Source organism: Pongo abelii, chromosome 2 (genome assembly GCF_028885655.2).
Source record: "Pongo abelii isolate AG06213 chromosome 2, NHGRI_mPonAbe1-v2.0_pri, whole genome shotgun sequence".
NCBI lineage: Eukaryota > Metazoa > Chordata > Mammalia > Primates > Hominidae > Pongo > Pongo abelii.
In genome coordinates, this window is record NC_085928.1 from 54,570,611 (window position 1) to 54,595,682 (window position 25,072).

General features: G+C 34.9%; 1 protein-coding gene across 13 annotated transcripts in view; it reads right to left on the reverse strand.

Annotated features, from left to right (window-relative positions):
- Positions 1-25,072, reverse strand: part of ROBO1 (roundabout guidance receptor 1) — a 1,183,344-nt gene that overhangs the window by 118,020 nt on the left and 1,040,252 nt on the right. For all 13 annotated transcript variants that reach the window (XM_054551660.2, XM_054551661.2, XM_054551659.2 and 10 more), the window contains 2 exons: positions 2,898-3,018; positions 2,409-2,547 (listed from right to left, as the gene is read on the reverse strand). In XM_054551660.2, coding sequence (XP_054407635.1) covers positions 2,409-2,547; positions 2,898-3,018 — 260 coding nt within the window. The remainder of the gene's footprint in view (positions 1-2,408; positions 2,548-2,897; positions 3,019-25,072) is intronic.

Genomic DNA, 25,072 nt, shown 5'->3' on the forward strand with positions numbered 1-25,072 from the left:
TTCATAGATTTTATCCTTCTAAGTTTTTATAACAATGGTATGAAATAACTGCTAGGCTTACCTCCATTTTTTGGATGAGGACCCTGAGGTATAGGAGGTAAAGTAACTTGGCCTTGGTCCTCATCTAGTTCGGTGGCCGAGTTGAAATTTGAACCCACTTTCATTTTCAAGTTCACTTGTCTTGCCTCATCTTCCCTCCCCCTAAATGTTAGGTTTTCCTTGAACTTTCACTTTAGTCCTCTTTTTACTCTACGTGATCTCCCTGAGTTATCTGCTATAGTTTATATATCGATCTACCACACAAGCATTTCCTATCCCTAATTCATCTAAGTTCCAAATTTGGATTTCTAACTAATAATTAGACATCACATCCCATAGGCACCTAATATTTAATGTATTAAATAAAACTTTCTGTTCTTCCCCTAACATAAACCAACTCCTTTTCTTAACACATTTACGCATCTTCTTTCACCAGCTGTCTATATCTAACAAGTCATCCAATTTGTCATTTTAGTCTTAGAAATTTCTCTTTACTGTCGAGCCCTGTCTCTATCTCACCTCTCAGTTCAGACAGTTTACATCTCTGATCTGGACAACCACAAAAATCGTGTCCCTGCCACTAGCCTCTCCCCAGAATAATGTAACACCTATAGTGCTAACAAAATTAATTTTCTTCTTATTATTTTTTTGGAGATAGAGTCATACTCTGCTGCTCAGGCTGGAGTGTAGTGGTGTGATCTCTGCTCACTGCAACCATCGCCTCCCAGGCTCAAGTAATTCTCCTGCCTCAGCCTCCTGAGCAGCTGGGATTATAGGATTATAGTGCGCCACCATGCCCGGCTAATTTTTGTATTTTAGTAGAGACAAGGTTTCACCATGTTGGCCAGGCTGGTCTCGAACTCCTGACCTCAGGTGATCCTCCCGCCTCTGCCTCCCAAAGTGCTCAGATTACAGGCGTGTGCCACTGGGCCCGGCCAACAAAATTAATTTTTCTAAAGGGTATACCTATTTATACTAACACTCTTGGCTCACCAATGTGCATATAATATTAGAAATTCTTTATTACACAAAGCCCCTCTTAGTTTCAACCTGATATCTCATAACTTCTCATCATAAATCCTATGCCCTAGCCATGCTAAACTTTATGCCACTCAAAGGAGATGACATTCCTTCTCAGCTTTGTGTCTATGTTGTGATAACCCATTTCCTGGAATATTCTTCTCTTCCTCCTTGCTTATCAGACTGATAAATATTTTTCAAGACATTACTTATGTGTCATGTTTCTTTCAGAACTCTCTCCCAAATTCAAATTCCCCCCTCTGAGCTGGCACAGGTTTACCTTTATGTGACAAAAGAGCTTGTATATTAGTCCGTTCTCACACTGCTATGAAGAAATACCCGACACTGGGTAATTTATAAAGGAAAGAGGTTTAATTGACTCACAGTTCCACATGGCTGGGGAGACCTCAGGAAACTTACAATCATGGCGGAAGGCACCTCTTCACAGGGCGACAGGAGAGAGAATGAGTGCCAGCAGGGGAAATGCCACATGCTTATAAAACCATCAGATCTCATGAGAACTCACTCACTATCACGAGAACAGCATGAGGGAAACCACCCCTATGATTCAATCATCTCCAACTGATTCCACTCTTAACATGTGAATCTCAGGATTCAAGGTGTTGAAAGATTTGGGTGGGGACACAGAGCCAAACCATATCAGCTTGATATTGTTATTCTGTATCTATCAATACATTTCCTTTTGCGAGCTCCTTGAGAGCAGAAACTATGTCTAAACCACTACTGTAATCCCAACACCTAGACAGAAGGCTCAACACGTTTGCTGAATGAGTGAACACACTGGAGAAGATGGCCCACTGACAGTACCCAAAAGCGTTTATGTTACTGGCTCATTCCCTAAGGCTCCCTGATTCGTGCATCTCTTCTCCTGGCCAATTTAAGGACTTGACAGATATCAAGAAACTCTGACCTCTTCCACCATTCTCTGGTGATATTTTAGCTGAGGAAAAGGAAGCCTGATTTTTAATTGGCTCATAGATACGTCCTTAAGGCTGTCTCTTTCTTCCCTTTCCTGCCTACTACCATACCAAAAAACTAGTATTAACCGTCATCTGGTTGAACAGAAGAGAAACCTGTGATATTAAAGAATATCACATTTTACAAGGGTTCCCTCTGCAGCCCAGGGTCACGAATGCACAGTCCTTCTCTGAAAGCCTCAGAGAAAGCAGGATGGCAACCTCCTGTTTCTAATTATCTCCATTATTGTATCTGGCCCCGATAGAGGATTCTAGAATGGACTATTCTAACGGCCCGGATGTGGAGATGATGTGATGAGAAACGTAGAAATGCTGAGTTGACAAATCACATCATGAAACTCTGATGTGTACCTGGATTTGGGCAGCTCTCCATCATCTTTCCTCCATCGTACTGTAGGTACAGGGTCACCTCGGGCCTCACATTTAAATTCTGCACTGTCATCCACAGTTACTGCCAAGTTACTGGGTCTCTTCACAAATGATGGTCTCTCTAAAATTAAAAAGAGCCGTCTTAAGGTAAAATTTTAAAATGAACCAGCTGAAAAACACTTTAGGAGTTCAGTAAGAGCATATTTTTAATTTAAAATATTAGCGAGGAAATTATTCCACAGAGTCCCCTCATTCTAGAAGCTTCTCCCTAGGTTTAGTGTTTCCTCTTAGTTCTCCTCCCACATCTTTGGCTATTTTATCTCAAGCTGCTTTTCTGATTTCTTCTCTCCTCTTTCTACCCACCCCCTAAAAAATATTTGGCATAACAATTTTTCTTTCTCCCTTGTATACAGATACAAAATGATAAGAGATCTATTTTTCAATGAGAAGATTAAATAAAATTACACTTACCTAAGACAGTCAGCTCGGCTACTTCACTCTCACGTTCCCCAACCATATTGGTACCAACACAAACATATTTGCCAGCGTCACTTTTACGGGTGTAAGTGATCATGAGCTTTCCTCCTCGTATCTTAAAAAAAAGTTTCACATGAATACTATTAAAATTGCTTCAGCTATGTTTACATGACAGAGGTCTTCATAAGTGAAGATTGCTTTCTAAGCATATAAATCAAAGCATAATTACATCAACAGCTGATGTGCAGTATTTGCTATTTTTAGGTAGTAACCTTAAAGAGAATTGACGCCAAAGGTACAATATAAAAGAAGCAAAAATGTTTCTCCTTACTTACATTTCATAGAAAGTTATATTCTGTATAGCTAGAAACTTGTTGCCCAATCGGCCAGGTTATTTCATATTATTTAGTTAAGTGAAAAACCATAAAAAATTGCATGAATAATTTAGTTAGCAAGAGGAAAGAGAAAAAGAAAATTCTTAATACCATGACTATAATTAATATAGAAATATGTATTAGCTATAAGTGATTTCAAGAAAATGTATTCTAGCATTATATGAATTAATTAAAATGTCTCTAATAACTTAATTTGCCAGAGTTGCTTTAAAGGAATGTATCTTCATTGCGAAAACATAGTAGAACCTGTCATTTCCTTAAAAACATGATGTTGCTGCCACCCAGGCTGGTTTTTGGGGACTTGAGAGGCAGAGGATGTACAGGTCCCAGTAAATCATCAGGAAAGACATGCTTGGGTACACTCTTGAACATATAATTAATTGAATAAAAATTAATTTTAAATGTAAGCAGACATACAGTATAAGAAGTCGACTGAAACTAAACATGAATTAAGATTGGACTATCCTTAATTTAACACGCTTTTGGATGAGAGTTGAGTTCAATTACCCATGAATATCTACAACTTCCTGATCTTAGAAAGGTTTTATTAGGGAACATTTCCAGAATGTTTATTCATAGAGGTTTTTTACCTCATAGTTACCAACTAGATAAAGGAAGAAGGAAGGAAGGAAGGAAGGGAGGGAGAGAGGGAGGAAGGGAGAGAGGGAGGAAGGGAGGGAAGGAGGGAGGAAGGAAGGGAGGGAAACATTCTAGCACATTTTTTTCATAATACATATGGAGTTCATTGAAACTACCACTTTGTAAAGGTGAGGTCCCCTCACAGTTTTGAATGCCTAAATGACTTTATTTTAATCCAGGCATCCAAACTAGGTATTCTGGCCAAGTCTTTAAATATTAGAGGAAACAAAACATTAACAAAGTTTTTAATTTTTGTGAGTTTAGAACTTGATTTTTTTTCAGTAGCATCATAAACAAATGATCAGCCTGCTCCAGATTACCATCCAGGGATTTTTCTCTGCGTCATTCATCATTCCATCCCTCATACCCAGAACAATGCCTGCACACAGTCGTCACTCAAAATACTGTTGTTGAATGTAAACTACTATTGTTAGTCTGTTACCCAATTTAAAATATTTCTATAAGGTTTATAACAGTTATATGTTAAATTGTTTTATTTTTTCATACATTCTTAAATTTTCAAATAGAGAAATATAAAGAAAACATCATACAAAAAATGCACGTTAATTAGTGTTAGTACTTTTGAACATTTGTCTTTCAATTATGTGTGTATACATACACACTCACATACACACATGCATATACAGAGATATACATTTACCGTGAATATGTTTATATATACATATACACATATAAACATATATACATACACACAATTTTCCTAAAGTAGAATCACTTGATATGTGCTGTTTTATAAGCTGCATTTTCAAAAGTATGAGGCATTTTTATATTTTAAATGTTCAAGAAATTTTACAGAGATTCTCAGCATCAATTTCCATGGCTACATACAATTCTAACATTTGGGTTTACTACATTTTACCTAACTATTCCCATACTGATAGATATTTAAGATATCAGTGCTAGGTAATTTAGAAATCTCATTCTTCCTGCTAATGAACAGCACTGAAATCAGCATTCTTTTGTATATATCTTTTCTCATATGTGCAATTATTTCCTTGGGAGGTATCAAAGTGGGATTCTTAAATGTATACCCAACTTAAGGCTATTGGTTTATATTACTAATGATCTTATGTTTCATAAAGTCATTTTAATATAAATATGCCATTTAAATTTTTGTCTTTATCATAACCCTGCTGTGAGACTGTTTGGGGAAGTGTTAAAATAACCTCACTTTTCACTAAAGGGAACAGTGGCTCAGAAAAGTATAACCTCTCCTCCCACATACCTCTGGTATGCCCATTGTAACAATATGTTTTAATTATGCTTCCAAATGTCAGTCCCCTGACCTTAGTATGAACACTGAGGCAGAGGAGCATATGTAATTCCTCATGGGAGCCCCTGTTACAATGCCTTGTAAATAGTAAAAATTTTGTGGGAGGAAATGACTTGTGCAATGTCACACAAGTGGCAACAAGGTGAAGACTTTAGGTAAGATATGTGTCTTTGCATTTATGCAGTCAACAGACACATGAAAAGATGCTCATCATCACTGGCCATCAGAGAAATGCAAATCAAAACCACAGTGAGATACCATCTCACACCAGTTAGAATGGTGATCATTAAAAAGTCAGGAAACAACAGGTGCTGGAGGGGATGTGGAGAAATAGGAACACTTTTACACTGTTGGTGGGACTGTAAACTAGTTCAACCATTGTGGAAGACAGTGTGGTGATTCCTCTGGGATCTAGAACTAGAAATACCATTTGACCCAGCCATCCCATTACTGGGTATATACCCAAAGGACTATAAATCATGCTGCTATAAAGGCACATGCACACTCATGTTTCTTGTGGCACTATTCACAATAGCAAAGACTTGGAACCAATCCAAATGTCTATCAATGATAGACTGGATTAAGAAAATGTGGCACATATATACCATGGAATACTATGCAGCCATAAAAAATGATGAGTTCATGTCCTTTGTAGGGACATGGATGAAGCTGGAAACCATCATTCTCAGCAAACTATCACAAGAACAAAAAACCAAACACCACATGTTCTCACTCATAGGTGGGAACTGAACAATGAGAACACTTGGACACAGGAAGGGGAACATCACACACCAGGACCCGTTGTCGGGTGGGCGGGGGGAGAGATAGCATTAGGAGATATACCTAACGTAAATGATGAGTTAATGGGTGCAGCACACCAACACGGCACATGTATATATACATAACAAACCTGCACGCTGTGCACATGCACCCTAGAACTTAAAGTATAATTAAAAAAAAAAAAGATATGTGTCTTTGGCTATACGAGTTGTACAAATGAAAATAAATGCACAGCTCACATCCTTATTATCTTAATTACTGCTTAATAAACTTGAGTTTTAAAAATTTGAGTTCTTGAGGTCCAGAACAATTTGAGTATCATCTTATCAAAATCTTCCTAAGAACTTTTGTAACCTTTCATGCGCTGATTTTGGAACACTCGCATAAGCATTTCCAAAAATCCTAAGGAAACAAAATTATTACAGGAAAAGAGGAAGATGAAAAATCCAATATCTGAAATGGAAGTTAAGTGAGCTGAGGTGTAGCTAGATGTTTCTTTATTAGTTCTATAACTTTGGATAGCACACCGAGCCTCTTCTTATGCCTCAGAATCTAACCTTGAAGTCTCTGGATATTTAGGAGACAAGTTTATTGCTGAAAGAATTACACAATGATACATAAAAGATATACCAAAACAAGAGGAAACAAGCACATAATTTAACATTCTCTTCGTTTTAAAAGTGAGTAAGTGTTCAATGTTTTTTATCTACTATAAAATGTAAGGCTTTAAGGACAATTTTAAGACATATTCAAGTACACAGAAAAATTGCGAGTCAAAGAATAATAACATATAAATAATTTGCAACAGCGTAGATTTATTTCTAGAGCTTCAGTATAATACAGTACTAATTTACTTTCACAAATCTTAAATACTTGGGAATGTAGAGTTTTAAATCAAATTGCTTATGCACACGTGGGCCACCAATTAACATTATATATTACAGCCCAATGCTGTTACATGTTGAAAGAATCCATACAGATGGAGAAGGAGGGGGATTTAGTTAACAAGAGTAATGAGGGCACTGCCAGGAGATTCACAGACATGAAAAAATTCCAATTTCGAGATGAATGGGAGGAAACAATAGCTGAGGTAAACCAAAATTCAAAGACAGCTACAAAGGCCGAAAGAATTTGTAGTATACACCCTATTACTATAGCTCCAATTATATATTACACTTGGCTTAATCATGAAAAGAAATTGTATAACTGAATCTATCAGATCTATTCTTTGGGAGCACATATCCGTGTGTTTGGTATTGAATATAGATAGAAAAACTGTTTCTTTTCAATAAAAATTTATTTTACAGCCATCTTTTACAACAAAATCACACTGGCTGTGTAAGTTGAAAGTAACCCACCAGGCATTTTACAACTACTTTCTCTATCCTTTGTAAGTAAACAAAGCTGCAGTTTGTTTACTCCGTCAAATTTTTCTACAAGAAATGTTAGTGGATAAATTAAGCATCATGAAAAGCTGTTTTCATTAGTAACATAATATGACTAAAAGCATATGGTTACACAGTGTTCATACATGTAAAACTTTCATATCAATACAACAATATAAAACAAATCAAGGCCTGAAAAATATTAAATTTGCAAAACATTTTTAATGAGAAAAATGCACTTTTGTAACAATAGCAGAGATATTAATCATCAATGACCAAATAAGGTCAACTAAATAGCACCTTTATTTTTCTACTCAAGGTATTCTTTACCAAAATCACCTAGGTAAAACCGAAAGACAACAAAATATGTACGAAAACACAATGTTTTTAAAAAAGATTTCTAAATCCCAGATAAATTTTCAGATACATATACTTAGGAAAGCAAAGTAAGCATGGGCTCTGGAGTCAGACTACTTTTTATTATATATGTGTAACTTTAGCCAAGATATTACTTCCTGTGTATCTCTGCTTTTCAACTCTAAAATGGGAATCCTATTAATATATAACTCTAAGGATATTATGAAGATTATGAAATAAACCATATAAAGCACTTAGAAAAATGCCTGCACATTATTATTATAATTATTTATTATACATATGCAGTTAATGATTCAATATTGTTTTTGATCTGTCTAATCAAAAACAATATTTCTTTCTTAGGCTAAATCCAGTAGCTTTTTATTAATATTACAATTACAGGTCACATAATAACATTTTGGTTAAGGATGAACCTCATATATGAAGATGATCCCATAAGATTATAATGGAGCTGAAAAATTCCTAGCGATGTTGCGGCTGTTTTAAGATCGTTTCCCAGTGCATCACCTTTTCTACATTTAGACAGATTTAGATACACAAAAACTTGCCGTTGTGTTAGAATTGCCTACAGTATTCAATCCAGTAGCATACTGTACAGGTTTGTGGCCTAGGAGGAACTGGCTATATCATGTAGCCTAGGTGTGTAAAAGGGCTATACCATGTAGGTTTATATAAGTAAACTCTATCATGGTCACACACAATAAAATCACCTAACAACGCATTTGTCAGAACATAACACTGGCATTAATCAATGCATGACTGTAATTACTAAAGCAACTTCCACTGGTTTCATCAGGAAAATATATATTTGCATTGACACAGCATAAGACTTAGAAACAAGTAAATTTTAGGCTTTATAGATCATTATTATTTCCTCCAAAACAGTGGTTCTTAATGGAGGCAATCACCCTCCCTCTCCCCGGAGATATCTGGCAATGTCTGCAGACATATTTTGTTGTCACAACTTGGTGTGGGGTTGGGGGATTGAAGGGTGTGTGGGGGGCGGTGTTACTGGTATCTAATAAGTAGAGGCCAGAAATACACATCAAGGAATTATCTGACTCAAACTGTCTATAATGCAGGGATTGAGAAACTGTGTTCTAAAGATCCAGCTCTGGACTAAGAATAAATGCTGGATTCAAATGACAAAAGGAAGGAAGCGATACAATTAGATAATACAAATAATACTTATTGTATTTAAGGAAAAACTGCTGAGATTTCTCAGATTCGTATACTCTCCCGCATAAATGTCCCATCTCAACAATAAACCAATTTCATTATAAAATACAACATTCTGTTATATACTCACTGACAATGATGGTTAAAGACCTCAAAGTAGATGATACAAAAAATGAAAAAATAAACAAGCCTCACCAAGCCTGGGAGACACTTAATGCCTCAGGGATGATAGAGACAGAAACTGGTAAAAGTGAAAGAACAAACCACAAAGTAGGGCAAATGGACTTCAAAAACAGAAGAAAAATGACAGTTTTCAATTTCCATAAATTCAAATTAATTTTGGCATTATGTCAATGACTACATTGAAATGGATCTTAAAAGGCCATAATTCTACTCTCAATGGTCACAAATATGGAATACATGGTGGGCTGTTCATTTCAATAAACAAAAGAACAGAAAAACAACATAGTACTATGACCCTGATCGAATATAACATACCCACTTACTTTCAAGCAGTGCCTACTAGTAACAATCAACATTTTGGCCGGGCACAGTGGCTCACGCCTGTAATCCCAGCACTTTGGGAGGCAGAGGTGGGCGGATCACCTGAGGTCAACAGTTTGAGACCAGCCTGGCCAACATGGTGAAACCCCATCTCTACTAAAACAAACAAACAAAAAATTAACCTGGTGTGCTGGCACATGCCTGTAGTCCCAGCTATTCTGGAGGCTGAGGCAGGAGAATTGCTTGAACCTGTGAGGCAGAGGTTGCAGTGAGCTGAGATCACGCGACTACACTCTAGCCTGGGCGACAGAGTGAGACACCGTCACACATACAAAAAAAGCAAAAAGAAATCAACATTTTATGTTGAGTCATATAAAAATACTGATTGTAAATTTAGGGTGAGTTTGTACATTTTAAACTGTGGTGCCCCTATGTAAGCCAAAAATGAACATTTTCTCTGTCTACATAGGGAAGAAAAATATGTCTAACACAAACAAAACCCTATAAATGTGAAAACAGCACTATTTAAAATAAGCTAAAATATTTCTTGGCAGGTCTCTTCCTGCGGCTGTATTTGACAGTCGAATTGTAAACCTATCAAAAACTAGTTTGTGTAATGAACAGACACAATGTTAAACACTGAACTGCTGGAGCACTATTCAATTAACATAATCCGGGTAGTGGAGAAGCAGAACATGTTAAACTTTCAGACAATATGCTGGCATTTAGCCTATGTCAAAAATTCAAGGCAGAGGTCTTCCTTCCTCATTACCATATACCTTACCAGCCCACAATAGTAACCACATTAGAAGCCCACATTTCCATAAGCTCTAGACAGTGCCTAAAGAGGCCCTTAGTCATATACATACTTGATGAAAGCAAAGCAAAACAAAAAAATGTCCCACTGGTCTTGATCCTTTTTGGGAAAGAGACAGAGAGGAGAGAGGAGAAGAAGATAAAGAATTTTAAAGCTTCAAATATATTTAAACTTTCTATTTTTCTCTGTAATAGTCTCAGGTTTAAAAAAAATGTTTTAGAGACGTCAAAATGTAAAAATTCTTGATGTGTTTAATACATATGATTTTTATATATCAGGAATTTTCCCTGTAAAAAACTAGAAATGACTACTTTTCTTAGGGGTAAAGACTTCTGTGAGCAGTAGGAAATCCTGCCTTCATCTCCTTTACTGAATTGCTTACTGAATAATTATAGAGAATAATCAGGTTTAAGATGTAGCTTTTCTACCAAGAGTGGAGCAAACCATTTTATGTCTCTGGTTAGCATGGAAAAACTAACATCAGTATTCTTATTTCCAGAATACAAGAAACAAAATTTAACTTTGCACACAAAGAAATATACTGCCTTTAAAAAAGTAAATTCAGTAAACTTTTTTTGTTCAGTTCCCTTTTAAAACATAAATTCGTAAGTTTTTTGATTGGGTTATCCGAGAGTACACAGCTTATCCTGAAATCAGTGCTCACAATCAGAAATAAAGATGAACTTAAAATGAACTCCTTGCGATGTCTTCATTTTCTACCCTAAAGCAAGTCAGATGATTTGCAGTATCTGTTACACAGGAATTTTTTTTTTTTTTCAGACATCACCCCCACAATGTTATCCATACACCTCTAGGTTAACACACTAAACAGACTGGAGCTAATTAACTAGTTTGGCTACACAAATTCTTTTCTGCTTTTAATTACATTAACCTAATGTGACTTGAATTCAACAGACCAAAAACAAAACCGTTAATTATATTAAGGGCTTCAAAGATGATTTCAAATTGCTAGCCACCAAACTGTCATGAAATTTATCTCATTTCCTTTAATATATTTTACATGCAAAATCTGTGCTTTACTAAAAATACTATTTAAAAATACATCAAAACAATGAATAATAGAATATTGATTATAATGCTAAAAGAGAAATATGTTTCAACTAATACAGATAAGACACACATAGGCATCATCATACCAATAAGAAATTATGCAGTACTAAATTTTTACAATTTTCTACAAGATTAAAGGCTTGAAAATATTCATTTACAGTAGTAAGGGCTTGACGAGTGGGATTCACATGAAGAATGAAGTTGTCTAAAGCACCTGAGTTGAGAAATTACTTTTTCAGAAAAAAACTTGATTCTTTACCACCAACTCGTTTTCATACTATTTTGCAAAGTAAGTGAGATGAGAGGTTTTGAATTACAGTCCAGTGTGTCATCCTTAAACAATTCACCACTAACTCTCCTTGAGCAGAATATCTCTTCATAGAAATGCTGTCAATTCTGCCTGGATCTTTGACCTACAGAATAGAGAGCAAGCTGTTGTGAACTAGAGATGTGCCTGGCATGGCTTCTGAACAACAATGAGATGCAGGTAACCCAGATGGCCAGTCATAGCCCCCAGACATTCCCCTTGGTGAAATCAGCTGCAGTACAGTTTTAGATGGTCCCTAAGGACTCCTTTCAACAGAAACATATGAAGAAGACTCACAACAATAACGGCTTTTATTTCTTTAAATTGTGGCATCAAATTAACAACAATAACAACAACAACAACAGTAACAATCCAGAAAAAATAACTTGTTTGAGGAGGGTGCTGAGAATAGGAGGAGGTAAAGTAACACCCATTACTTTCCAATCTGGCTACAAGAATAGTATCAGCTTTTAATGTTAGGCAGTTCAGATTAAAGCATTCATATTTTCTAATGCATGCCAACCTATTTTTCAAAAGTAATCATGCTTTATTGCATTCTAATTAAGCAAAAACATTGCTAGTACCATAATTATTTTGTACAAATGACAGACAAAGAATTGGATAATCAATCCCAAAAGTATCATAGTAACATAAAAATACATAATCAAGTAAAAATAATTCATATAATTCAGATATTATATAATATAAAAGAAAATACAGTATTTCTTATTTTATAATATTTCTTTGTCATATTTCCAGGTAGGTAGTGCAAAAAGAATACTTTAAAAAACTACAGCTCGGCCCGGCGCGGTGGCTCACGCCTGTCATCCCAGCACTTTGGGAGGCCAGAGGCGGGCGGATCACGAGGTCAGGAGATCGAGACCATCCCGGCTAACACGGTGAAACCCGGTCTCTACTAAAAATACAAAAAATTACGCGGCCGTGGTGGCGGCGCCTGTGGTCCCAGCTGCTCGGGAGGCTGAGGCAGGAGAATGGCGTGAACCCGGGAGGCGGGGCTTGCAGGGAGCCAAGATGGCGCCACCACACTCCAGCCCGGGCGACAGAGTGAGACTCCGTCTCAAAAAAAACTACAACAACAACAACAACAAAAACTACATCTTTTATTAAACAATTTCATGTTTTCATTAACTATGATTTAATAAATTATATTTCTGAACATACACATTAATAATTTTGTTTGTCTTTAAGACCTACATTTTAATGTAGTTAGCTATCAGATAAAAATGTAAATTGTTCATAAATCAATTCAAAACCATCACCATCAAAAATCATTGATAGAGAGCGACTTACATTTACTGATCTAGTGACCAATACTTCTAAGTGTAAGAACAAATTTCAAGAAATTCGTTTTTATATATTCTATAAAAATGTATATTTTATATATTTATTTGTACTAATCTCACAAAATAATTTTAAAATTCTACGTATTTATGACAAAAAGATTTTATATTTAAATATCAAAGCAAACATTTTATTTTAGATTTAAAAACCTCAGCCAAATCACAGTTCTTCTTGGTTAGCAAAGTTTATTAAAGATTTTTTGATCTTTCTATTTTTTGTAAAAGCTATTGATTCTTGCTTCATTTTCCCAAAATTTTTTACCTCCCTCTATTCCTATTTTATTCTGGTTTACAGAGACCTAAAAGAGAGAGAAAGGGGAAGGAGGAGGAGAAGGAAAAGGAGGAAGGAGAAATGCATTATTTTAATTATTTCTCATTCAAGTCTCTTGATTAGATATGATCTGGTTTCATGCTATGCGTTCACAGGCTGTCTGGTAAACTTGTCTTTAACTCAAGACCAGTCCAATATGAACTCATAACACAAAATGACAGCACTGTACCCCAAGATGGATGAAACTAAGGAAAATAGATTGTATACCAATATTCATAAGATTTTGTTTTTTCTTCTAGGTTATAAAAAAAAAAATACCCAGATTAGTCAGCTTTCAATTAAACTGTAAAAAGTACCTAGATTTTACAAATTATTCACTAGTCTATTCTCAAGTGAAGGCTATTTCATCATTTACAGCCTACTCAAAGTGTAAATAATGTTCCTGGGATTTGCACAAAAAATGTTTTGTATAACAAAAGGACACCGGGGCAAGTATGCACGCATTGTAAAGAAAATATGAGAATGATAAATTGAAAGCAATCAAATGACCATTCTAAAAATTCCTGGTGACATAAAAAAGGACAGCATTGCATGGAGAAAAGCCATAACTTGTTTCAGGTCTTTCAACTACTCTCTTAGGAGCGGAATTGAGAGGAAAAATAGCCAATTAGGATCTCTCCGTTGGCGTCCCATATTTGCCTGGGCTACATACACACAAGAGAACACGATCCCATTTCATTTGTTTCCTGGTACACTTTACAATACCATTTGAAAACCAACATGAATTCAGCCAGGAGTTTAAACACACTTGATCATCAGAGAGAAGCAACAAGAGACTCATGCAGAAAAAGCAATTATCCCAGTGGGAACACGTGGCTCTTTGCACAGCTTGGTGAGCTGCCAGCTGAGAACACAGGCCTGGGAGAGTCCCCGCCTAGGACTCTGGCAGCTGCACTTCTCTGCTATTTCCATTTCTCCTCCTAATCTTCTCATTTCTTCCTCATAACAATTTATAAATTGGTAGTTGGCTGTTTGCTGCTGCAGAAGCACACCTATGATAATTTGATTATAGACTACATCAGGAAGAGCTGTATTGCTAATTGCAGGTAAGTGGGAGCCACCCTGCAGAGAGACATAGTTAAAGGACAGGATGATTTTCTTTGTGAAAGTATAAATTAGTATCTTGCTCTCTATCAAATGTATATCACCAGAGATCCTTTTCATGATTCCTAATTTTAATAAGTAATAATAGAAAGAAAGAAGTAACACAGCCCTCTTTAAACACACCAATTTTGCTTGCTTAGGTGTAGCTCAAAGACTATATGAAGCCTTGGGTATGGCATTTTTCTGCTGGACACCCATTTTCCTGGGCTAGACAGACGTACGTAGCCTAAAGCAATCAGCCAGGAAAGCCCCTTCTAATTTATAGTATTAACCAGGAACAGATAACTGCTGAGTGCTGATGAAATGGAGAGCAGATGAAACAGTGAAGGCTTTTTAGCAGATTCCCCAGGTGTCTGGTTCCCAAGTCATTAAGACTAGAACCCCAAAGTGAATCCTATAAAAGGAAGCAATATAAAGAATGGCTTTAGCCTTTGCTAGCTATCTTCTAAAAGTAAGAAAGCTAATTGATTTTTACCTCTATGAAAATTCTAGGTAGATTACATGGTAGCATTCAGCCTTAATATGAAAAATTGATTTAGCTTATAGCTATTAAAGTTAATGTATTATTTCCTTCACAGGTCTCATGAAACAGTGTCCTGCTGTTTTAAAGGTAAAAAACAAAGTCTTATGGGCAATTTTCACTTTCCCACAAAACCAGGTTTGCTTTTTATCACCTCTTCCAACCATCTGGCTCTAATTCTGAATTTACATACAGTCACTGCTAAGGCAGCCTGAAATAAAAATCTACAAGGGAATTATGACTATACTCTAGAAATAAAGATGACAAATGTTCATAATATTTGAGGGGAGAAAAGCTCATTTACAAACTCTTGGCTCTTTTGAATTACAAGTACACCAGCTGAAAATACTTTGCCAACAGTAAATCCCTTTTCCTCTCTGTGGGTTCTTACACTTAGCTCTAGAGTTTGGTCCAGTGTGAGAAATTCCCTCACTACCAAATGCTTGCTAAGATAAAGCCTTTTCCAGAGATCACGTATAACTTGTTACCCTTGAAATTTACATTGACTTACATTCTGTAGAAGACTCACAACCATGGCAAAGTCAAATCAAGTTTGGGTATGCAAGGGATTCCTTGATACAGATTGACCAATTTTACTTTACAGAAATGCATTTTTTATTCAAAAATATAAACGGCATTTAATATTACTAATTAAGATTCTACAGAAGAAGAAATATTCCTAAAATAGCTACAAATTGAAGTAAACACTCATGAACACTCTGTAGTATTTTAATCCCAAAGAGTCAAAGGAGAAAAAGAAGAGCTTGCAAGTGACAAGCTTCATTGATTAATCAGAAGTTAGGGCTCCTCAGACCAGGGTAAGAGATTCAATATCCATATGGCCAGTTGCTTCACCCTCCTTTGTTGAACACGAGATTATGCTAGAATGTAGCTCACTCATTTGGCAAATTTGTGCCTCACTTCATATGGAAAACACATTCAGAACGTAAATAAATCCCATATCTTCCAACAATACACATGTTAACATGAATTAAAATATTTCTACATACATCCTAAGAGGAAGCAAGTCTGCTAACTCCTCAATGTGAGGAAGAAAATACGATCTTAGAAAGACAGGTCTGACCTAGCGCTTAAAAAGGAGCTTTCTGGTGGGTTACATTAAACTTCAAAATTATCAATAGGTACTAACTAATACCTAATATCAATAGGTATTAACTAATATCAATAGGTATTAACTAATAATAATATCAATAGGTATTAACTAATAATTAACCCATGGACAAATAAGAAATAAAAATAAACTCATCCTGACCATTTCTATTTCTATAGTTATTGGTGAAAACAAAATAAAAGAGAAAATGATCTGTGTAAAGAGTATTGTAAAAACTGTTTGGAGGGATATTTATTTGGAACGTTCTTTCTTAGTCATAAATGGTTCCATTCCATAGCCAAGACAAAAGCATGCTGAACAGAAAATGTAATACAAAGGTATTAATTATAATAAGGGATATGAGTGTTTTATATGGCTTCTAACCTATCTCTAGGTTATACTGTTGGAACTTCGAGCTGAAAAATCTGAATCTTGTGCATCCTAGGTTGCTTCCATATAAACCTCTCTTAAGAGTTCCAGCATTTAGGGATGGGAAAGACTCCACTAGAAGTTATATCAGTCAGTGTGAAGATTAAAGAACAAAGTAAAATCAATGAAAAAAGCTTGATCTGACATTTCCTGCCTTTCTTCTGCATAGAATATATGTTCTGTGATGGCAAAAACTTTCTCCTAGTTTTAACATTTAAAAACACAGCACTTACATAGAAAGTACACTATCAGAATTGTCAACAATCTAAGAGATTGGACATATAGAATTCTTATGATTTCAGTCATCTCTTCTGAAAAAAATGCTGAGTATCTTCAAATTTATGTTAAAAGCACACTATCTTATACTGCATTATAGCAGACAAATTCAAGTTCTGACCACTCCATACTAAAATAACAAATGTATTTAAATTCTCTGGTGTTTCTACAGAAATTTTAAAGAATTTAAGAATTGTGGAAGCTTAACATCTGAAAAAAATTATGTCCTATGTGTAAACTGCCTTTGACAGTTCTTTCTGCAAGTACACAAAAAAATGCATCAGTGAATCTGTGATAAATTTAATAAATGTGCCAATGTATTTAAGCAACAATCTGTATTATTGGTATTGTTTTAATTAATGAGAACTGTGATATACCAACACAAGCTATATACATAGCATTGTTACATGCATTATTTTTAACGTCAAAAACATTCTCACAAGGTGTATTTTCCTATATTTTGGATTAGAAAATTAAGGCTCTGAGAATATCAAAACTTGCTCCAGATCATTTGGTAAGTACACTGAAGCTCATTCTACATAGATCCAAAGTAAAGCTTTTATAGAGGGCTTTCTTTGAGATAGAGAACAACAGCTTATATTTTCTTTGCTTCTCACGCCATAAACTACAAATTCACAATATTTTTAAAACGTATAGATCCCCAAAATGAATGGCTGGAAGAACAAATCGGTGCTATCCATGGACCTCCCTAAGCATATTACATTGAAGTTCCCCCTTCCAGCACACCCCATATTTAAGCCTAACCAATCTGGACATCCAACCTAATGGCCATTAGTCCATGTAATTGTCAGCAGAAGAAAAACAATGTGTATGTTTACATTTCATATTTGCATGTGTTGTCTGTAGGACTAATGTTGTAAGGGAAATATCCCACATACATTTCTATGCAGAAGAATGGCTCTCCTCTTCCCATGCAAACACGCGCTTATTATCATGAATGTTTAAAGATTAAACAGAATATTTATAAGCTTCCCTAATAAAGATGGAGAAATGTGGCATGATCTTTTATACACATGATGCATGGAACAATACAGTGATGTCATATATCGAGGTGAGAGAAGAGTGACCCATGCATGTGAATAGGCTAAGGAATAAGAAATCATGGATTCCTTAGTAAATTGTACTCTATCCACTCAAAGAGACAAATTTACATTATTTCCAGCCAGTATTATACAGATTAAGCTCAACTGCTTTTGAAATGTTCCCATACAATATGATGCTCTTAAAGGTGACTTAAACAAAAGCCTGTTTCTAATGCAATAGGCTTTTAAAGCTTTGTGATCACCTCGATTTGTAAGATTTAAGAAGAGTAAACCTGTACCATCTGGTAGTAATTTTGTTAATGCACAACAGATTATTTTGCAAGTGTACAATTTATCATATTATCAAATTCTTTGGTTTTAAGGAGATAAAAACTGAAGTGGTCAGATGTTACCAAGAGCTGTTTGGTTAAAGCAACTAACCTTTAAACAAAAGAATTGCAGAATCAGCATTAGATTGAGGAGATATTAGCCTCACCATAAAACTTAGAATTAGTCTTTGAGAGAGAATATTTAAATAAAAGTGATAATGTGGGCGAGATGAAGAAATAATGTTAATCATCACCAATTATAAGTAATGAAAAGGAAATCTCAATCCCCTGTAAAGTGATCGGATTAAAAATAATTGAAAACTAAAAGTCTTAAGAAATTTTCCTTGATTTCTGCATTTTGGACCCTGTTTTAAGGAAAGGATATTGTTTACAATATCTTGTAAAATCAAATGCCCTTTTGAAGGTACTACTTGTTTTTTTTTTAAAGATTACAATTCATTTTGCTTGATGTTAACAGAAAGAAAAAAATGCAGTCCATACTATCATAAGCAATCAGAAAGATTACAAGCAATTAGAAAAGTAAACTTTTTAAAAATAGGGAATTACTAAAAAGTATTGATATTCAAATATTTTCCCAAATTAAAGATAAAATGTATAAACAATTCTTTAAGATAAATTCTAAAACTATATTTTTGAGAAATATTTCATCTGATTAATGGAACATTGTGAATTAAATAAACTATTTAGGACATCATCTATGAACCCACAAAAGATTGTGCCTTTAATTTGGCAAACTACTTTAACCTATAATTAAACAAAGTGCTCCCTGACAGTAGTAAAAGCCCACCACCAGTCCTTGGCTACTGGGAGAAATTTAATGGCCTGATCAGATATATCAAAGTGCTTGGAAACTGAAGAAACTCTAGCTGCTTGTGTAAGCATATATTTTAAGAAAAAAGTAAGAGAAGAAACAACATTTGCATGTCTGCTTTCTATGCTGGGGTGGCAACCTAATCCAAAATTCCTATTGCAGGTTTGTTATTTGACCATGTGTGTTCATTTCGTATCATTTTAATACAGCACTTCTGCTTAATATACTGTATTATTTTGAATTATGAAGTACAACTTTCTTTTTGGCTGATTACTCCAATTTCTGAGACACTTTCTGCTTTCTGGAAGGTCTACTTTGACTAATAGATCATGGATGCTAACTAGCAGCATGCAACCATATCAGGTTTCGTCTCTGTGATTTTCACGAGTTGGCGGAATTCCATGTGGAAGGCAGCACTGGCAGTCCTCTATGTCATCTAATGTTACTTTGACTGAAACTAACATGTGAGTGGAACTAACTTTTGGAAAAGTATGCAAAACTGTTTTGGGTCTGAGTGTGGTGAATCATGCCTGTAATCCCAGCCCTATAGAAGACCAACCTTGGCAACATGGTGAGACCCCATCTCCACAAAAAAAAAAAAAAAAAAAAAAAAAAAAAAAAAATAGCTGGATATGGTTGCATATACTGTAGTCCCAGCTACTCACATGGCTGAAGTGGGAGGATCACCTGAGCCCAGGAGATTGAGGCTGCACTGAGCCGTGTTCACACCACAGCACTCCAGCCTGGACGACAGAGAGATACCCTGTCTCAAACAAACAAATAAAACCAAAAGACTTGTTTTTTAGGAAACCCATTTGGAAAAAAAAAAAAAAAAAAAAAAAAAACTCCAGAATCATCTCAGGAGATTTAAGAGAATACTAACAAACAGTATGCAACAGTCAAAGCAGGATAGCATATCAACATTGCATGATACCAAAACTGAGGACTTTAATTCATATGTAAGTTCATTATAGTACTTAGATGAAATTTGAAAATATATAGTATATTGTTTCCCAAAGGCACCAGAGATTATTTGTTGAACTAGAAAATATTTTGTCTGGCAATCTTTGGTCTCTACTACCTTACCTCTGCATCTAAAAACACTGAACCCCGTCTATGGTCCTGGAGTCAGTTTACGTAAAGATATAAGAACTTTATAAGGAATTACAATTATGTGTCTCAAAGGACCTGGACAAAAATGGGCATGCAGATTATACGTTATAAAGCCCATAAAGGTATATATCTTACACATTGAGACTTAAATATTGATGTAAATCTATACATTGATCAAAACAGGATATACTACAGTTTTACAAGTGTTTGGTTTTTTGATCCACGAAATATCTAATTCAAAAGGTTTGCTTTAATTTCTGAAGTTAAATATCTTTCACCTCTCCAAGTTATTAAATTCAGTGTAGAATGAACATGAACTGAAAATCAAGACAGGGGAACTTAAAATAACGCTTTATAATGAGGCTGTCATCAACAGTCCTCAAAATACTTTTGACTACTGTGGTTTGATTCTCATAAGGATCCTAATAAACAGGCAAAGAAGATATCATTATCTGAATATTTTCAACAATTGACCAGGCTTGACTAAGGTCTGGTTGTTAGGACAGTTTCAAAAATGTGCTTTGGACATAACAGACTTTTCCCAAGATGGTCATAGATTAAGCTTAACTTACTATTTAAACTGCTGCAATTTATTTTCTTTTTTGAATGAGATTGTGTGACAACCTCCGATATTCAGTCATTTAAGATGAATTTCTATATGTTCGTAATAACATGCAGAATGTACAAAATAATCAAATCGACATAAGGCCATCCCCGTACCTAATGGATAAATAAGCAGGGAAATTTATTAAACCCTATATATTTAAAATACTATTTTCAATGCTGTTACCAAGATAGGAAATACTGAATTTAGAACACAAAACAAATGGAAAAATTATATGAAATAAATCCATGAAAAACCTTTGTTGTTGAGTTTTTTGTTAAGATATATCGTAATCAAATTTAAGTGTCATTTTAGATGGGTTGATCAGGTCTAGTCTGTCATGGGAAAAATCCCAGGAAGAACTCTTATGATGGGAGACTCCACACTAATCCATTATGTGACTCAGGGTAAATCAATGGGCTTGGCGTCTCTTTTGTCCCTGAAAACAAAGGACCTTGCCCATTCACAATCTCTCAACTCAGCTCCATCTCTAAGATTCTATATCAGTATGTCACACTCATAGCAATGTATTTACTCACATAATTAACTTGTGTAGTATCTCCTATTTTTAAGCCAAAAAAAAATCATGCTTTAGAAAAAAGAAATGGTGTGGATGATACTCTCTTCCCATTTTATAGGAGAGTAAGATAAGAAATATGTAATTGTACGTGGAAATAAAATTAACAAAATCACATATATTCAAATTAGCAACTTTTCATTCCTGAGTACTCTAAAAGACAAAATTTCTGACTTATATTTCATTCATTTAACACTTTCTCAAACATAACATATGAGCTTCGAACATAAGACAGACATGAGGAATACAGGTGGACTTTCATATGTTTTATGTATATTAGATAAGTAATATATAAATCATAATTTAGAATAGATTATAAGAGAAGTATTTGAAAAAGGAAAATGAACAGATAACACGAAGAAGAAATCTAGTGTGGGTATTTGGGTGGGATTTTGCTGATGGCTCCTCTGAGGAATTTGTCTTTGAGACCTGAAAAATGAGTGTTAGACAAAGGGGGTGTAGGAACAGAACATTACAGATAGAAAACCACATGCCAAGACTCTCATATATTGGTACACCAAGCTGTTGGCATGCAAGCTTTCAAATGCACATGTAACATATGAATAGTGAAAAGACAGAGCAAAAACCAAATGCTCACTGAAATTATCTTTTTAATTGTATTGTCATCTAAACTAATTTGTGTGCCAGAACTGAGAATGCTTTAGTTTATTGCAATCCTTTCAAAAGAGCGCTTGGACTTCACAGGTAGGTGTGAAATGCTTGGCTTTCTTTTTTCTAGTTTCAGGGTCCAAACATGATGAGTGTATATGTAATTATTTAAATAAAATTGCAAGTGTGTGGAAAGTTTCAGGATGTTCCTTGAGAAGAGAAACCAGCCTTTCTCAACCAGTACTGTGCATCTGAATCACATAATTTCTCAATTCCCCTAAGGACAATACATAACTAGAACTGTTCTAGATGCATGGGAAAGAAGTTGATTCATTACACATGGTGGGTACCTTTAGGGCATTAGGACAGAATTCTCCTGTGGAATAACCAGTTGATGATCGCATTGCCCAATAAAGGTACACATAGAACTTGAATCAGTTTCTTAATTTCAGTGTTAGTCTAAACACTTTACTTACTCATAATGTTCACCCAAAATACTCCTAGTGATTCTGTGGCAACTGAAAATTCTCACAGTTGTGAATCAGATACAGATAGAAATACAGGCAGAGGAGATAGAAAGCTGGGTCTTCGTTCACATACATTTATATCATCTTCTTGCTTCTTGAAGAAAATTGGAATTGTTATGACATGAGTAGTTTTGGATTTTCCTTTTCCATCAAGATTTAGATGACTAAATATATTCAGAGTTCAAATAGGTATACTAACAACAATAATAGAGAGAACACCATTACTAATATGTATTAAGTGTGTCACCATTTACAATGACATTTAACATGCATTTTCTCGCTGAATTCCCTCAACAACACACTGAACTAATCTAGGTATGATTAGACAATTCATTTCACAGATGGAAACAATGAAATGTATAGAGATCAAATGTCTTCCATAAGATCAGGCATTTAATAGGTGTTGAAACCTGAAATTATAATGTGGTCTTATAATGCCCAAGCCTATGCTTTGTTCTACTAATCCCCAGTGTTTCAATTATTAAATATGAAAATTAAGATAGACAGGAAAAATTATTTTTAAGTCATTTATTCAATCCAATGACTGGTATAATAAAGTTGTGTTGACTTACCATATTTAAATCCCAAATAGAAAATTTACTTTGGAAAATAAATAGAATACATAATATGCATTGACACTTTATGTAAGATGAACCCAAAAAAAAATCTATTTCAGGTTTACTACTCAGGTTTCCTTTGACCTTCACACAACAGAGCTATGTATTTATTTTGCAGAAACAGAAATTTAACTTCTTAGGGAAAAGGGGCTTTATGACATCAGCTGTATTAAGTATGTTAATTTCCTCTAGGGGAGAGGAGGAGAAGAGGAAGCAAAAGACATTGAACAATGAAAGAAATTGGAAGAGCAGACGAAAGCACTAATCGAAGGAAGGGAGGAGAAGCAGATGGCGTAGGAAGGAGACATGTGGGAATTGGGGGGAAAGGAAGCAATTGGCAAGGAGTGGGCTGAATGCCAAATTTGTGAAGGATCTGAAGGGCACTGGGGATTTGGATGGGATGTGAGTCAGCTGCTTTTTACCAAAATATCACACCAACAATGGAAATCAAAGAAACCTACAAAGACACACAGGAAGCAGAAAAGGACTAGGAAAAGACCTGATGACATACTCCATTCTAATAATTTTACCTCGTCAGCATGGGAATGGGAAGTGTTAAAGAGTTATTTTTGGTGTATTGGTTTGGTTTTGTTTTTTACTGCATAACTAAATTGTTCTCCTACCTTCATTACGGATTTTCAAATCTTTAACTTGCTTTTGAAAGAAATGATACAGATAAAACCCTTCTATATATTTTTGCTATTTTTTACTTACCTTATATAAATGTGATTTGTTATGCATTGTCACTCATACACAAAACAATTCATTTAAACCATCTAGGATTACAGTGGCCAACTGTCCCCATTTTCCCAGACCTGAGGGATTTCCTGGGAATAGAATTCTCATTTCTAACACCAGGACCATCCTGGGCAAACCAGAATGGTTGGCTTTCCTATCTAAGGTAAAAATCTTAAGAAAAAGCTACTAAATATACTTGTTCATCATGCTAAAGCATACTGATGCTGTAAATTATTTTCTACATTTTGCAAAGAAGAATGGATAAAATCTTAATTCAGCTATGCAATAAGTAGATGAAATGAAAAATATAGTTACTGACTGGATAACGGCTTTGATGAAAATAAATATCTTACAAACAAATTCTTTCCCCATCATCTAGATTATTTTTTCAATCAAGTAAAAACAGTTGTAGACATAGAGAATATTTGTGGCATGCTACTGTAAGGACAGTAGGAAGAAGAATAAACAACTCAGCATAACTTATCTCAAGGAATAATATGAGTCATTCAAAAATGCTTAAAGTCACAAAGGCTCATACCAGCTAAGAATTTGAAGCATGAAAAGATGAGTGTCTTTTAAGCTCTTCTTCTTAATAAAATGAAATAATTCAGGATAAATGATCGACAAAGGTTATCATGAAGAAAATATTTCTGAAATTTCAGAATTGAGTCTAGGCAGAGCTTAATATTTATACTGTGTTGTTAATGTGTTGGTTTTTACTGTATTTTATTATATCTATACAAAATTCCCCAGTCACTACATTAATAATATTTTATTTAACTCAATTTTTCATGTGTTATATAATATCTCATAATTGTGTACTTTTTTCAACAATAACTTTTGAAATGTGTGCAGCTAATGATATTAGAACCTGGCTAACTCACAATTTGGACTGATAACTACAAAGCATATTCAGTTGAATAATTTACTGATTTATAATATCCTCTTCAATATAAATCCTTTTCCTAAATGGCAGATGATGACAGTTAATTGTTTTCTTTAGATAACCTCTAATATCTTTTTAGGTAAGACTTCTAGTCTTCAGAATAAATAATTTTAGGTTGTCTGAGCTATAATATTTGGCCAAATTTGACCCTTTCTGTGCCATCTTTTATAAAACTACTCAACTTTTCCAATTTAAAAACCTTTGTTATGTTATGGATTTCAATCCTGAACATAATATGGACTAGTTCTTGAACACGCCAAACCCTGGTTTCGAGACCACCGCAACTTGCGTTCTGTGAACTCATCTCTCCAAATCATCGAATATTAAGAACAGTACTTCATCATGGAAACCAA